General features: G+C 48.8%; 1 protein-coding gene and 1 pseudogene across 4 annotated transcripts in view; one reads left to right on the top strand and one right to left on the bottom strand.

Moving 5' to 3' along the window:
• The window catches only part of RABEPK (Rab9 effector protein with kelch motifs), a 33,839-nt gene extending 23,404 nt beyond the window's left edge, over window positions 1–10,435 (bottom strand). The window contains exons 1-4 of one of the 4 annotated variants that reach the window (XM_054501314.2): window positions 10,302–10,435; window positions 9,971–10,100; window positions 7,496–7,554; window positions 2,811–2,968 (exon numbers count right to left, since the gene is read on the bottom strand). In XM_054501314.2, the coding sequence (XP_054357289.1) occupies window positions 2,811–2,968; window positions 7,496–7,548 (211 nt within the window). In that variant the 5' untranslated portion in view covers window positions 7,549–7,554; window positions 9,971–10,100; window positions 10,302–10,435. The other 3 variants (XM_054501316.2, XM_054501317.2, XM_063650325.1) reach the window with 3 other exon arrangements.
• Window positions 10,436–14,686: 4,251 nt separating this feature from the next.
• On the top strand, window positions 14,687–15,700 carry LOC129043547 (small ribosomal subunit protein uS2-like; annotated as a pseudogene).
• Window positions 15,701–16,099: the final 399 nt, after the last annotated feature.

The following is a 16,099-nucleotide window of genomic DNA, read 5'->3' as shown; positions in this document are numbered from 1 at the left end:
GGATGGTCTTGACCTCCTGACCTCGTGATCTGCCTGCCTCGGCCTCCCAAAGTGCTGGGATTACAGGCGTGAGTCACCACGCCCAGCTAATAATCATTTCCTTTTTTTTTTTTTTCTTTTGAGATGGAGACTCGCTCTGTTGCCCAGGCTGGAGCGCAGTGGCACGATCTCGGCTCACTGCAAGCTCTGCCTCCCGGATTCACACGATTCTCCTGCCTCAGCCTCCCCGAGTAGCTGGGACTATAGGTGCCCGCCACCACGCCCGGCTAATTTTTTGTATTTTTAGTAGAGACAGGGTTTCACCGTGTTAGCCAGAATGGTCTCGATCTCTTGACCTCGTGATCCGCCCACCTCAGCCTCCCAAAGTGCTGGGATTACAGGCCTCCCACTGTGCCTGGCCCCAGTTGTTTCTTATTAGCAGGTTCATTCATTCATTCATTTAAATACTTATAGAGCACCCACTCTGTACTAAGCCCTGTGGTAGTGTCTGGAATACAATGATGAGGAAAATATGCTGTGTGTTTCTAAGGAGCTTATGTTCTTGTGGGGCAGACAGACAAGAAACAATCACATGTGATAGGGCTGTGAAGGCAGACAGGATGGAAGAGCACATGAGACTACGGACATACAGAGTCATGTAGTGCCTGAACGAGTCCAGAGGTAACAGGAAAGGTTCCTGGTAGAAGTGACATTTAATCTGAAATCTGAAAGATACAGAGTAGCCAGATGATAAGAAAAGGGAAAAACATTCCCAGCAGCGGGATCTGTGTGTGCAAAGGTGTGGAGGCCAGAGAGCTCAAGCTGTGTTCAAGGAACTGAAGGGTATCCAGTGCAGCAAATGTGGGTTGGAGAGAGCCAAGAAATGAGGTTGGGGCCAGGCTCGGTGGCTCACGCCTGTAATTCCAGCACTTTGGGAGACTGACGCAGGCAGATCACTTGAGGTCAGAAGTTTGAGACCAGCCTGGCCAACATGGTGAAACCCCATCTCTACTAAAAATACAAAAATTAGCCAGGCTGGTGGCACGCACCTGTAATCCCAGCTATTCAGGAGGCTGAGGCAGGAGAATCGCTTGAACCCGGGAGGCAGAGGTTGCAGTGAGCCAAGATTGTGCCACTGCACTCCAGCCTGGGTGACAGAGTGACACACTGCCTCAAAAAAAAAAAAGGCTGGTGCGGTGGCTCACATGCGTAATTCCAGCACTTTGGGAGGCCGAGGTGGGAGGATCACGAGGTCAGGATTTGAAGACCAGCCTGATCAACATGGTGAAACCCCATCTCTACTAAAAATACAAAAATTAGCTGGGCGTGGTGGCGCACACCTGTAGTCCCAGCTATTCAGGAGGCTGAGGCAGGAGAATTGCTTGAACCCAGGAGGCAGAGGTTGCAGTAAGCCGAGTTTGTGGCGCCACTGCACTCCAGCCTGGGCAACAGAGCAAGACTTGGTCTCAAAAAAAAAAAAAAAGAAGGGAGGTTGAGAAAGGTCTGAAATAGGGAGTGACATGGTGGTCAGATTCGCATTTTAGATGATATTCACTGGCTAGGTACAGAAAATGCACTGTATAGTGGGTAAACTTGGAAGCAGGGAGGCCGGTGAGGAGGCTATTGTAAGTCTAGTTGAGAGATAACAGTGGCTTGGACTACAGTAGTAGTAGTGGAAATGGACAGACATGGATAAAGATAAGAGACATGCAGGTTGGGCGTGGTGGCTCACACCTGTAATCCCAGCACTTTGGGAGGCCGGGGAGGGCGAATCACGAGGTCTGGAGTTCGAGACCATCCTGGCTATCATGGTGAAACCCAGTCTCTACTAAAAATACAAAAGATTAGCTGGGCGTAGTGGTGGGCGCCTGTAATCCCAGCTTCTCAGGAGGCTGAGGCAGGAGAATCGCTTGAACCCGGAAGGCACACGTTGCGGTCAGCCAAGGTTGCGCCACTGTACTCCAGCCTTGGCGACAGAGTGAGACTCCGTCTAAAAAAAAAAAAAAATTAGCTGGGCATGGTGGCGCATGCCTGTAATCCCAAGTACTTGGGGAGGCTGAGGCAGGAGAATCACTTGAACCTGGGAGGCAGAGGTTGCAGTGAGTGAAGATCGCGCCATTGCACTCCAGCCTGGGCAATAAGAGCGAAACTCCATCTCAAAAAAACAAAACAAAACAAAAAAACAAAAATAAGAGATACATAGAGCTTGGTGATATATTGGATATGTGAATAGAATGAGTGGTGGGAGTCATCAATGTATCCTACAGAAATATTTGATGAATAAATGGCTGGACAACCAGGGCTCCATAAGGGTTCTCTCCCCCTAAACAACGAGGTACTGGTCAGATGAATGTGTGCCAGGGGCCTGCTAAGAAACATTAGGATCTGTCAGTGATGCTCACTTTTTCTTTTTTCTTTTTTTTTTTGAGACGGAGTCTTGCTCTGTCGCCCAGGCTGGAGTGCAGTGGCATGATCTTGGCTTACTGTAACTTCCATCTCCCCAGTTCAAGTAATTCTCCTGTCTCAGCCTCCCGAGTAGCTGGGACTACAGGTGCCCACCACCACACCCGGCTAATTTTTTTGTATTTTTAGTAGAGACGGGGTTTCATCATATTGGTCAGGCTGGTCTCGAACTCTAACCTCAGGTGATCCACCCACTTTGGCCTCCCAAAGTGCTGGGATTAGAGGCATGAGCCACCGCACCTGGCCCTGGCCATTTTTTCTTATAGGAAAACCCTGCTGGTGTTTTTAGGAATGCCCTGCTCATGGCTAGCAGCACACAGCCCTGTTCTCTGGCCACAGGGCATGTACTCCACAGCTGCTGGTCTTACCCAGATCCATGGCATGCACGTCTGAGAAGCTTCTGTTTGGATTTGCTCCCCCAACAATGAAGACCTTCCCTCTCTTGGCATTACCAACTGGGGGTAAATATGAACAGCTGTGGCCAACTCGAGCACAGGGGCTGTCTCCAGGGAGAGTCAAGGTGTACCTGTCAAAGGAAGGATGTATTCAGGAGGCCTGAGCAGAGAATAAACGCAATAGTGTGTTCTTTCCATTCCTCATGAAATATTCACCAGAATGAAGGGCCTTATGCAGACACTTTAAATTGTACCTAACAAAGCAGCACTTCTCTGATTAATAATAGTACCTCCCCTTTGCACACAGTCTTTGGCTTTTCAATTTTGTCACTGTCTTCATTTCACAGTAATCTGGTAGGAATGCACTGGGCTTATTTTTCCCCATTTGGTAGATAGGGAAACTGGCCTCCAGAAATGTTCAGTGATGGGTCTTGGTACAGGATGGTGGCTGTGAACATGGTGTGTGAATTCAGACAGATCTGGTTCAAATTCTAGCTCAGGTACTTCCTAGATGTGTGACCTTTTGGAAGTCACTTAACCTTTCTGAACTTTAGTTTACTCGTTTGTGAAATGAGGACAGCAATGGTTCTTTTTTTTTTTTTTAAGATGGAGTTTTGCTCTTGTTGCCCAGGCTGGAGTGCAATGGCGCGATCTCGGCTCACTGCAACCTCTGCCTCCCAGGTTCAAGCGATTCTCCTGCCTCAGCCTCCCTAGCAGCTGGGATTACAGGCATGTGCCACCACGCCCAGCTAATTTTGTATTTTTAGTAGAGATGGGGTTTCTCCATGTTGGTCAGGCTGGTCTCGAACTCCCCACCTCAGGTGATCCGCCCGCCTCGGCCTCCCAAATTGCTGGGATTACAGGCATGAGCCACCATGCCTGGCTGGACAGCAACAGTTCTTACTGCAAAAGATGATTGTGAAGACTAAGACAAGACGTCAAAACAGGGCAGGGAAGGACTAAATAAATGGTGGCGAGAGCTTTATGTGCCACCACATGGTACCAACAGCCCTGGGGCTCTTGCCACTAGCCAGTGATTCCTCTCCATCAAAAAAATTATCCAGAATTTATTGATTTCAGAGCTTTTCCAGATTACCCCCAAAGCTCAATCTGATGGAAGCCAAAGCTAGCACTCTGAAAAATCACATACAGGATTCGATCATTCCACTATCTCTCTCTCTCTCTTTTTTTTTTTTTTTTGAGACGGAGTCTTGCTCTGTTGCCCAGGCTGGAGTGCAGTGGTGCAATCTTGACTCACCATAACCTCCACTTCCAGGCTTCAAGTGATTCTCCTGCCTCAGCCTCCCGAGTAGCTGGGACTACAGGCGCGCACCACCATGCCTGGCTAATTTTTGTATTTTTAGTAGAGATGGGGTTTCACTATGTTGTCCAGCCTTGAACTCCCAGCCTCAAGCAATCCTTCTGCCCTGGTCTCCCTAAGTGCTAGGGACGCGCCCACCGCGCCCAGCCCATTCCACTCTCCACAGTGATTCTGAATGCTGACTGAGAAAACACACTTGAAGCTTCCTGATTGGAAAAGAAAATTCTGTAGCTGTTTTTCGGGCCCTGTCTTATTTGACCTCTCTGGTGTTTGGGACTCCTGACCTCTCCCCACTTCCTGTGCCTTTCTCCCAGCCTGTCTTTCCCACATCCCTTCCTTTGGTTCTGCACTCACCTTTCTGGTTGTCCTTTCTGCTTCCTTCTCCGACTCCTTTCCTACCAGCCACCTCCTGACTCTCAGTCATTCTCAAGATTCTCTTTTCCTCACTTTATATTTGCTTACCTGATTAATGTTATCTGTAGTGATAACTTCAATTATCACTCATCTATATATTCATCAGTGGTTGCCAAATCTGTTTCCCATTCAGATCTCTATTCTGATGTCACTTAATCTACACAAAACCCCTTTGAGGGCCAGGCGCAGTGGCTCACGCCTGTAATTCCAGCACATTGGGAGGCCGAGGCAGGCAGATCATGAGGTCAAGAGATTGAGACCATCCTGGGCAACATGATGAAACCCCGTCTCTACTAAAAATACAAAAATTACCTGGGTGTGGTGGCCCACACCTACAGTCCCAGCTACTTGGGAGGCTGAGGCAGGATCGCTTGAACCCAGGAGGCGGAAGTTGCAGTGAGCCGAGATCGTGCCACTGCACTCCAACCTGGCGACAGAGTGAGACTCCGTCTCAAAGACAAAAACAAAAACTAAAAAAACCCCTTGAGGATGACAGCTGTTACCATCATCTGAGTTCTACAACGGAGGAACTGAAGCTTAGAAAGGTTAAGTAATTTACCAAAAGCACACAGCCATCCAGAGATGGTGGATATAACAAAAAAAAGTCCCTGCCTTGATAGCCCTTACAGACTAGTTGGGAAAAGAAACATTCAACAGTTTCACAACTATCTGTTTCACTTCAATTGTGGTAGAAAGGAGTACAGAATATATAGTATGAGGACATGCATGTCTTAGGAGGGTCTCACTCTGTAAGGAGCCAGGGAGATAGGGTGGTGAGAGAAGGCTTCCTGAAGAAGCACCATTTGGAGAGAGACCTGAAGTATGAGTAGAAATTAGCTGGGTAGGCCAGGTGTGGTGGCTCACACCTGTAATCTCAGTACTTTGGGAGGCTAGAGTGGGAGGATCGCCTGAGCCCAGGAGTTTGAGACCAGCCTGGGCAACATAGCAAGACTGGGTCTCTAAAAAAAAAAAAAAGAAAGAAAAAAGAAAAAATCAGCTGGGCATGGTAGTACACACCAACAGTCCCAGTTACTTGGGAGATGGAGACGGGAAGGTTACTTGAGGCCAGGAGGTCGAGGCTATAAAGAGCCACAATTTTACCACTGCATTCCAGCCTGGGTGCCACAGAGGAAGACCTTGTCTCTAAAATAAAATAAGCTGGGAAAAGAGAGGGACAAAAAGTGGAGGGAAAGGGCAGTCCAGGCAAAGAGACCAGCATGAACAGCTCCTGAGTGGAACAGTGCACAGGGCACAATAAAGAAGAGAAAGAGAACAAAGGAACAAGTCATGGGATTTGAGGTTGGAAATACAGGCAGAAACATTTTGCAGGGACCATTGGGCCAGTTTAAGAAGTCTAATTTGTTTGTTTGAGACGGAGTCTCCCTCTGTTGCCCAGCCTGGAGTGCAGTGGCACCATCTCGGCTTGCTGCAACCTCCACCTCCCAGGTTCAAGCAATTGTCCTGCCTCAGCCTCCTGAGTGGCCGGGATTACAGGCATGCACCACCACTCCCGGCTAATTTTTGTATTTTTAGTAGAGACGAGGTTTTGCCATGTTGGCCAGACTGGTCTCAAACTCCTGGCTTCAAGTGATCCACCCACCTCAGCCTCCCAAAGTGCTAGGATTATAGATGAGCCATTGCGCCTGGTCAGGAGTCTGATTTTTTTTTTTTTTTTTTTGAGATGGAGTCTCGCTCTGTCGCCCAGGCTAGAGTGCCTCAGCCCCCCGAGTAGCTGGGACTACAGGTGCCCACCGCCACGCCCGGCTAATTTTTTGTATTTTTAGTAGAGACAGGGTTTCACCATGTTAGCCAGAGTGGTCTCGATCTCCTGACCTCGTGATCCGCCCGCCTCGGCCTCCCAAAGTGCTGGGATTACAGGCGTGAGCCACCGCGCCCGGCCTTTTTTTTTTTTTTTTCGAAATGGATTCCTGCTCTGTGGCCCATGCTGGAGTACAGTGGCATGATCTCGGCTCACTGCAACCTCCGCCTCCCGGATTCAAGCAATTCTCCTGTCTTAGCCTCCCTAGTAGCTAGGACTACAGTTGCACAACACCATGCCAGCTAATTTTTGTATTTTTAGTAGAGATGGGGTTTCACCATATTGGTCAGGCTGGTCTCAAACTCCTGACCTCCTTGGCCTCCCAAAGTGCTGGGATTACAGCATGAGCCACCATGCTGAGCCACCCGCCTTGGCCTCCCAAAGTGCTGGGATTACAGGCATGAGCCACCATGCCCAGCCCAAGAGTCTGATTTTTATCCCAACACCAACAGGGAGGCACAAAAGGGTTTTAAACTAGGAAATGCCATGATTGGCTGTATTCTGGGTACAGAGCAAGACAGATGCGTGGAAGCCAGTCTGGAGTCTCTCCTTCAAGGTCCTGTTGAAGAACTGCCACCTCTCTACAACCTTCTGTGGGCCCTGACTCAGAGCAGATCACATTTTATCACCATCACCTGCTTAGTCTGTAGTACCCAGTACACAGAGACTATTTACAATTCTACCTCCAGCACCCACAGAGCAGCTGCCCCCATCAGGCCAATGTTGGTTGTTGAATAAAGGGTTATTTGAACAAACAGCCAAGAAATAGTGAAGCCAGTTTAATCCAAATCTAATATCCTAAAAATCTTAAAAATGAGTCAGAGCTCGGGGGAAGACACAGCATTGGAGCTGAGGATGCCAGATGGTCAGTGCCTTACTCTTTCTGGTAAATGGATTTTAATAAAATTAACATCTGCTCTGTGATAATTACTGCCCCCCTATCTTTCCTCTGAAGACCTTCTCAGACAGTTTGAGTCTAATTACCAGAAACTGCAGACAGTTTCATCTCTACCCTTTTTTGCTGATGATCAAATATGTTAGTAAACTACTTATAAATGAAACAAAAACTCATGCTTTTCTGTGTCTGGATCCTTCCTTACAGACCATGTTGCTTTCCTGGGCTTGTCTCCAGGTTCCAAGACTGGCAGCTGCTTCATGGTGCCCTATGCATAAGAAAGAAAGGCACTTTTTAGACACTTATGATTATCATCTTAATCAATTCAACCTCCTTTTTAAACCTTTCCTGTTGAATGTACTAATTTCTAGGCCTGATTGATTTGAATAAGCACCACCAACTTTTCATCTTTATTTTTATTATTTATTTATTTATTTATCTGAGATGGAGTTTCGCTCTCGTTGCCCAGGCTGGAGTGCAATGGCACGATCTCGGCTCATGGCAACCTCTGCCTCCCAGGTTCAAGCGATTCTCCTCCCTCAGTCTCCCGAGTAGCTTGGATTACAGGCATGTGCCACTACGCCCAGCTAATTTTTGTATTTTTAGTAGAGATGGAGTTTCACCATGTTGGTCAGGCTGGTCTCAAACTCCTGACCTCAGCTGATCCACCCGCCTTGGCCTCCCAAAGTGCTGGGATTACAGGTGTGAGCCACCGGCCTGGCCTATGTATTTATCTTTATTATTATTATTATTTTTAGATAGAATCTCACTCTGTTGCACAGGTTGGAGTGCAGTGGTGCGATCTCCACTCACTGCAACCTTCCCCTCCCAGGTTTAAATGATTCTCCTTTCTCAGCCTCCTGAGTAGCTGAGATTACAGGTGCCCACCCACGCCCAGCTCATTTTTCTAGCTTTTCTAGTAGAGACGGGGTTTCACCATGCTGGCCAGGCTGGTCACTAACTCCTGACCTCAGGTGATTTGCCCGCCTCAGCCTCCCAAAGTGCTGGGATTACAGGCATGAGCCACCACGCCTGGCTTTATTTTTTATTTTTATTTTTTCTGAGATGGAGTCTCACTCTGTCACCCAGGCTGGAGCGCAGTGGCACAATCTTGGCTCACTGTAACCTCCGCCTCTTGTGTTCCAGCAATTCTCCTGCCTTAGCCTCCCGAGTAGCTCAGATTACAGGCGCCCGCCACAATGCCTGGCTAATTTTTGTATTTTTAGCAGATACGGGGTTTCATCATGTTGGTCAACCTGGTCTCAAACTCCTGACCTCAAATGATCTGCCCGTCTTGGCCTCCAAAAGTGCTCGGATTACAGGCGTGAGTCACTGCGCCAGGGCAGCAGCTTTATTTATTGATTGATTTATTGAGATGGAGTCTCACTCTGTCACCCAGGCTGGAGTGCAGTGGCAGGATCTCGGCTCACTGCAACCTCCCCCTCCCGGGTTCAAGCTATTCTCCTGCCTCAGCCTCCAGAGTAAGCTGGGACTATAGGCAAGTGCCACCACACCCGGCTAATTTTTTTTGTATTTTTCGTAGCGACGGGGTTTCACTATGTTCACCAGGCTGATCTTGAACTTGGCTCGCCTCGGCCTCCCAAAGTGCTGGGATTACAGGCGTGAGCCACTGAGCCCGGCCATTTATTTATTTTTTAATTAAAAATAGAAACGGGGCCAGGAGCGGTGGCTCATGCCTGTAATCCCAGCACTTTGGGAGGCCGAGGCGGGCGGATCATGAGGTCAGGAAATCGATACCATCCTGGCTAACATGGTGAAACCCCATCTTTACTAAAAATACAAAAAAAAATTAGCTGGGCGTTGTGGCACACACCTGTAGCCCCAGCTACTCAGGAGGCTGAGGCGTGAGAATTGCTTGAACCCAAGAGGCGGAGGTTGCAGTGAGCCGAAATTGTGCCACTTGCACTCCAGCCTGGCGACAGAGCAAGACTCCATCTCAAAAAAAAGAAAAAAAATAGAAATGGAGGTTTCGCTTTGTTGTCCAGGCTGGTCTCGAACTCCTAGCCTCAGGCAATTCTCCCACCTCAGCCTTCTAAAAAGCTGGGATTACAGGCATGAGCCACTGCTCTCCGCTCAAAGGACAAAATATTTAAAGAAGCTGACAAATACTGAGCTCTAGGATAAATCTTGGCCTCAACATAGCACAGAAAGTAAGGCCTTCTGCTGTCGAGCTTTTTTCCTGTGAACTCACCTCCACAATCTCTTGCATTATTGGTTTTTTTGCTGTTCTTGTAATATGGCAGGCCTTTTCATAATTTTGCAGCCTGTTCTGCTTCCCCTATTTGTAATATAGCTTCCCTTCTGGGAAATTTGCAAACTCCTAGTTAACCTTCAAAGCCCAGTTCAAAAGTCCCTTCCCTGGTGAAACCTTCCCTGATTTGCCCTTTTCTCTTCCACCCACTTCCAAGTTACTTCCTTCTCACACCCACTGGGCTCTGAAGGTATTAGCCACCACCATTGCAGGAATCATTTGGAATGTTTATCTATTTAAGGCTTCTAGACTAGATTCTAGGTTAAATTCCACTGGACTAAGTTCCTAGAGGGCTGGGCCTGTCAGATCCATTCCGAGTACCTACCAATGGACCTGGCATAGAGTAGAAGTCGGGGAGTGGCTAGTGAATGAAGAAAGAAAATAGATTGAGAGATGAATGGATAAATCTCACCTGCGGCCTAGGCCACTGACAGCTGTCCCCAAAGTCCAGAGCTCAGTTAGGCTGGCTTCACGTGGGCGGGACCTCCCGCAGCAGCCGCCGCCGCTACCCGCCCAGCAAATCTCATCCCCACGTGGCAGTTCTACGGGATAGGAGACGGGGTCGGGAAAGAACAGGCTGATTCGGTCAAAGTGGCCGGGACGGAGCCAGGGAAGGCCCTTCCCCGTTCTTTGCACCCGGCTTGGGCCCACTCCCCTAAAAGATTCAGACCGCTGCCCGAGACTGTGATAGACTCGGTATGCGGGGACCCTCGCCCCTACCCTCCAGCCCGGGACCTCATTACCTGCAGCGACTTAGGCCAGTCGCGAGCCGTGACTCCGCCCCGGAGGGGCGGGGCTTAGGCCCGGGCCCTCCTCCCAGGACCCGGAAGAGCGTCCAGGCCAACCGCACCCTCTTCCCTGCTCCGCCCCCAGGGCCCGGCGCTGCCTTCCTGGGCTGGCCGTGGATGGGTCTCCTAGACCGGGAGTGGACGCCAGGCTGTGCATTTCTCGGGAACCAAGTGGGCTGGGCCTTCCCTGGGTCCCTCCCTCCCGGACGGGATAAATAAGCCGGGGCTACTTGGAAACGATTTGCGCAATGCCGGGTTCGGGCGTCCATTTGGGGAACCTAGATTCCTGCGGCAGCTGATCTACTCTATAAGGGGCTAACAGGGCCGGGCGCCACCACACTTCAGCTTGGGCAACAGCGCAAAAACTCCCTCTCAAAAAAAAAAAAATAAATAAAAGGAGGGGAGGGCATAACAGTTACATTTCCAGTTACAACGATTGTTAACAGTTTCTCAAAGGGAGAGTTGAGCATGCAATCCTCCTGCGCAGTCTTCGGGCCAGCTCAAGATTTGGTGCTTTAAACAGCTGATTCATTCCATAATTGCCATTTGTAATTATGGCGGGTGCTATGCTGAGCCAGACACCACCACCCTTAGCCTCCAGGAGCAAGTCTTAACTAGAGAGAGATCAAACAAAAAGACAACTAGGGACGACTGCCAAAAGTGCAATAAATAAAAAGTTCAGCCAGGAGAGTATCTGTTCTGAAGTTACTTTCCTCCAGGCCTCAGGGTTGTCTGTTTGTAACCATGGAGCTAATAAGATTTCTATCATAGGCTGGGCGCGGTGGTTCACGCCTATAAGTCCAGCACTTTGGGAGGCCGAGGCGGGCGGATCACGAGGTCAGGAGTTCGAGACCAGCCTGGCCTATATAGTGAACCCCCCCCCCCCCCCCGTCTCTACTAAAAATACAAAAATTAGGCGTGGTGGTGGGCGCCTGTAATCCCTGCTACTCAGGAGGCTGAGGCAGGAGAATTGTTTGAATCTGGGAGGCGGAGGTTGCAGTGAGCCGAGATAGTGCCACTGCACTCCAGCCTGGGTGACAGAGCCGGATCCGTCTCAAAAAAAAAAAAGATGTATGTTGTAATTGTGGTGGGGAATACATAATATAATGTAAATAAAAGTGCTCAGCACCCAGCAGCTGGCACAAAGTTCTCTGTCAAGGGTAAAGCTATTCCTGACTATAAATGAACAATGTCTCTAGACATATTCAGAATCTACATTATCTTTGTTTTAGTTCATAACCATAGGTTCTCTGTATCTTTCCTGAAAATAGAGAGGTGGCTTGCTCTCTTATGTCTGTTTCAAAGAACTCCAGTCTCTGAAACTGTCTCTGTGTCCTAGGAAATAGAGAAAACAGCGCAGGTTAGAAACAGGAGCTCCTGGAGTATAGAGCTATGGTAGCTTAGTGGGAAGAGATCAAACATACTTGGGGTAAAATCCAAGCTCCAGGCTGGGTGTAGTGGCTCATGCCTGTAATCCCAGCACTATGGGAGGCCAAGGGGGCAGATCACGAGGTCAGGAGTTCGAGACCAGCCTGGCCAACATAGTGAAACCCCATCTCTACTAAAAATACAAAAATTAGCCAGGCACGGTGGTGCACACCTATAGTCCCAGCTACTCAGGAGGCTGAGGCAGGAGAATCACTTGAATCGGGAGGCAGAGGTTGTGGTGAGCCAAGATCATGCCACTGCACTCCAGCTTGGGCAACAGAGCAAGACTCTGTCTAAAAAAAAAAAATCAGCTGGGCGTGTGCCTGTAATCCCAGCTACTCAGGAGGCTGAGGCAGGAGAATCGCTTGAACTCAGGAGGTGGAGGTTGCAGTGAGCCGAGATCATGCCACTGCACTCCAGCCTGGGCAACAGAGCAAGACTGTCAAAAAAATAAAAAAAAAAATCCAGGGTCCAGCACTAACCATCTAACTCTGACATTTGGCAAGTTACCCACTCTGAACCCTAGTTCCTCATCTATAGAATGAGGATAGTACTACCTACTGTGCAGACAGAACTGTTCAGAGGGTGTGCTAATACAGGTGAAAGGCCAAGTTGGTGAAAGGAATATTTTAGCTACTTGAAACCATAACCAAAATTTATTGACAAAATGGAATTCAAGGTCTGCAGCTCTTTCAAACATATGGAGTCTTTGTGAGTTCCCACTTTAGTGGAAAAATCCCCATTGACTGTCTGCCAAAGAGAAGTTTAGGGATATTCAGTCATTCTGCTCTCCTTCAGGAAAGAAAACCAAGACCAGGTTAGCTCTGCCATGTGTCCATGTGCATCTCCATGTACATTTCTGCTCACAGCTGCAGAATGCTCTGATGTCCCCGGTGTTTTCTGGCTAGCTCTGTTTCAAGGTGCCATGCTGGAGTGGCACATCAACAAGAAAAATTGGAAGAGGTTTGTGGGCAAATAGCAACCAGTTTTCACTGTGGGACCTATTTATTTATTTATTTACAGATGGAGTCTCGATTTGTCGCCCAGGATGGAATACAGTGGCGCCCTCAGTTCACTGCAACCTCTGCCTCCTGGGTTCAAGCAATTGTCCTGCCTCAGCCTCCCAAGTAGCTGGGATTATAGGCGTGGCCACCACGTATGGTTAATTTTTGTACTTTGAGTAGAGACAGCATTTCACCATGTTGGCCAGGCTGGTCTTGAACTCCTAGCCTCAGATGATCCACCTGCCTTGGCCACCCAAAGTGCTGGGATTACAGGCATGAGCCACCGTGCCTGGTGAACCTATGCTTTTAGACTAGAAATCACATTTGAGAATGTGGAATGCCTGAGATCTATTTTCTTTTTTTTTTTTGAGACAGGCTTGCTCTGTCGCCCAGGCTGGGGGAGTGCAGTGGCATGATCTCGGCTCACTGCAACATCCGCCTCCCGGGTTCAAGCAATTCTCTGCATCAGCCTCCCAAGTAGCTGGGATTACAGATGCCCGCCACCACACCCAGCTAATTTTTTTTGCATTTTTAGTAGAGACGGGGTTTCACCATCTTGGCCAGGCTGGTCTTGAACTCCTGACCTCATGATCCACCCACCTCAGTCTCCCAAAGTGCTGGGATTACAGGCGTGAGCCACTGTGCCGGGCTGCCTGAGATTTATTTTCTATTTCTATTTTTATTTATTTACTTATTTTGAGATGGAGTCTTGTTCTGTCGCCCAGCCTGGAGTGCAGTGTCATGATCTCAGGTCACTGCAACCTCCGCCTCCCAGGTTCAAGCAATTCTCTTGCCTCAGCCTCCTGAGTACCTGGGATTACAGGTGCGCACCACCATGCCTGGCTAATTTTTGTATTTTTCATAGAGACAGGGTTTCACCATGTTGGCCAGGTTGGTCTTAAATTCCTGACCTCAAATGATTCACTCGCCTCCGCCGCCAAAAGTGCTGGGATTACAGGTGTGAGCCACTGTGCCTGGCATGAGATCTGTTTTTAAAAATGGAAATCAAGGCCCAGAGAAGTTAAAATAACTACCCCACATAAAATGGAAAAACCAGGAACCCAGATCTCTTGTTTCTTGCAAGGAAGACTAAGAATGCATTCCAGTCATCAAGCTCTGTTACCCCATCTCCATACCAAACCACTGGAAGTGTCTAACTCCTCTCCTAAAAGCTCGCCCAACACTCTGACGCATGCTTTCTTCTTTTCTCTCTGCTGTGGATGTGAAGAATGATGTTCACTCAATGAGGTAGGTCTGCAGGAGGGAGCTTCCTGCTGTCAGATAGTGTGGTAATGTGAGGACTGCCACCTGTTTTCACTAGAACAGCACACCACTGACATCTTTACTGATGCATCAGCAAGGGAAGTAATGAATGCCGGTGAGACCTTCCTTTTAAGCACTTTACAGTTTATGAAGAACATTTACATCCATCTCCCTATTCGTCTTCCTTCCCACTTCTGAGAAGGTATCTTGAATAGGATTTATTCCCAATTACTGAGGTTCAGAGATTAAAAGTGAATTGTGGCTGGATGCAGTGGCTCACGCCTGTAATCCCAACACTTTGGGAGGCCGAGGTGGGCCGATCAACTGAGGTCAGGAATTCGAGACCAGCCTGACCAACATGGTGAAACCCCGTCTCTACTAAAAACACAAAAATTACCGAGGTGTAGAGATGAACGCCTGTAATCCCAGCTACTTGGGAGGCTGAGGTGGGAGGACTGCTTGAGCCTAGGAGGCAGAGGTTGCAGTGAGCCGAGATTGTGCCACTGCACTCCAGCCTAGGCGACAGAAAAAAAAAAAAAGGCGACAGCCTGTCTCAAAAAAAAAAAAAAAAAACCAAAAAACAGAAAGAAAGAGAAACAGCCAAACAGTTTTCTATGCTACCCACAGAGGGGTCCTTATGGGGTTGTTCTGGATTCCCATCATAACTTAAAGGGAAACTTTCACAATGTCCGGAGCCCTTGCTGTCCTGCAAATGAAGGAGGAGGATGTCCTTAAGTTCCTTGCAGTAGGAACCCACTTAGGTGGCACCAATCTTGACTTCCAGATGGAACAGTACATCTATAAAAGGAAAAGTGATGGCATCTACATCACAAATCTGAAGAGGACCTGGGAGAAGCTTCTGCTGGCAGCTCATGCCATTGTTGCCATTGAAAACCCTGCTGATGCCAGTGTTATATCCCCTAGGAATACTGGCCAGAGGGTTGTGCTGAAGTTTGCTGCTGCCACCGGAGCCACTCCAATTGCTGGCCACTTCACTTCTGGAACCTCACTAACCAGATCCAGGCTCCTTCCGGGAGCCACAGCTTTTTGTGGTTACTGACCCCAGGGCTGACCACCAGCCTCAAACAGAGGCATCTTATGTTAACCTATCTACCATTGCTCTGTGTAACACAGATTCTCCACTGCACTATGTGGACATTGCCATCCCATGCAACAATAAGGGAGCTGGCTCAGTGGGTTTGATGTGGTGGATGCTGGCTTGGGAAATTCTACACATATGTGGCACCATTTCCTGTGAACACCTGTGGGAGGTCATGCCTGATCGCTACTTCTTTTTTTTTTTGAGATGTAGTCTCGCTCTGTCGCCCAGGCTGGAGTGCAGTGGCGCGATCTCGGCTCACTGCAACCTCTGCCTCCTGGGTTCTTGCCATTCTCCTGCCTCAGCCTCCCGGGTAGCTGGGACTACAGGTGCCTGCCACCACACCCAGATAATTTTTTGTATTTTTAGTAGAGACAGGATTTCACCGTGTTAGCCAGGATGGTCTCAATCTCCTGACCTCATGATCCGCCCGCCTTGGCCTCCCAAAGTGCTGGGATTACGGGCGTGAGATACCGCGCCCAGCCTGCCTAATCTCTACTTCTACAGAGATCCTGAAGAGATTGAAAAAGAAGAGCAAGCTGCTGCTGAAAAGGCTGTGACCAAGGAGGAATTTCAGGGTGAATGGACTGCTCCAGCTCCTGAGTTCACTGTTACTCAGCCTGAGGTTGCAGACTGGTCTGAAGGGTGCAGGTATCCTCTGTGCCTATTCAGCAGTTCCCTACTGAAGACTGGAGCACTCAGCCTGCCACAGAAGACTGGTCTGCAGCTCCCACCGTTCAGACCACTGAATGGTCTTAAGTTGTTCTTGCAGGGGCTCTTAAGCAACATGGAAATAAGGTTGATGGAAAATAAGCATCAGTTTCTTTTTTTTTTGTTTGAGACAGTCTCGCTCTTTCGCCAGGCTGGAGTGCAGTCGCGCGATCTCGGCTCACTGAAACCTCTGACTTCCTGTTTCAAGCAATTCTCCTGCCTCAGCCTCCTGAGTAGCTGGGATTACA

Source organism: Pongo pygmaeus, chromosome 13, assembly GCF_028885625.2.
Source record: "Pongo pygmaeus isolate AG05252 chromosome 13, NHGRI_mPonPyg2-v2.0_pri, whole genome shotgun sequence".
NCBI lineage: Eukaryota > Metazoa > Chordata > Mammalia > Primates > Hominidae > Pongo > Pongo pygmaeus.
This window is presented reverse-complemented; position numbering and strand designations above follow the sequence as displayed.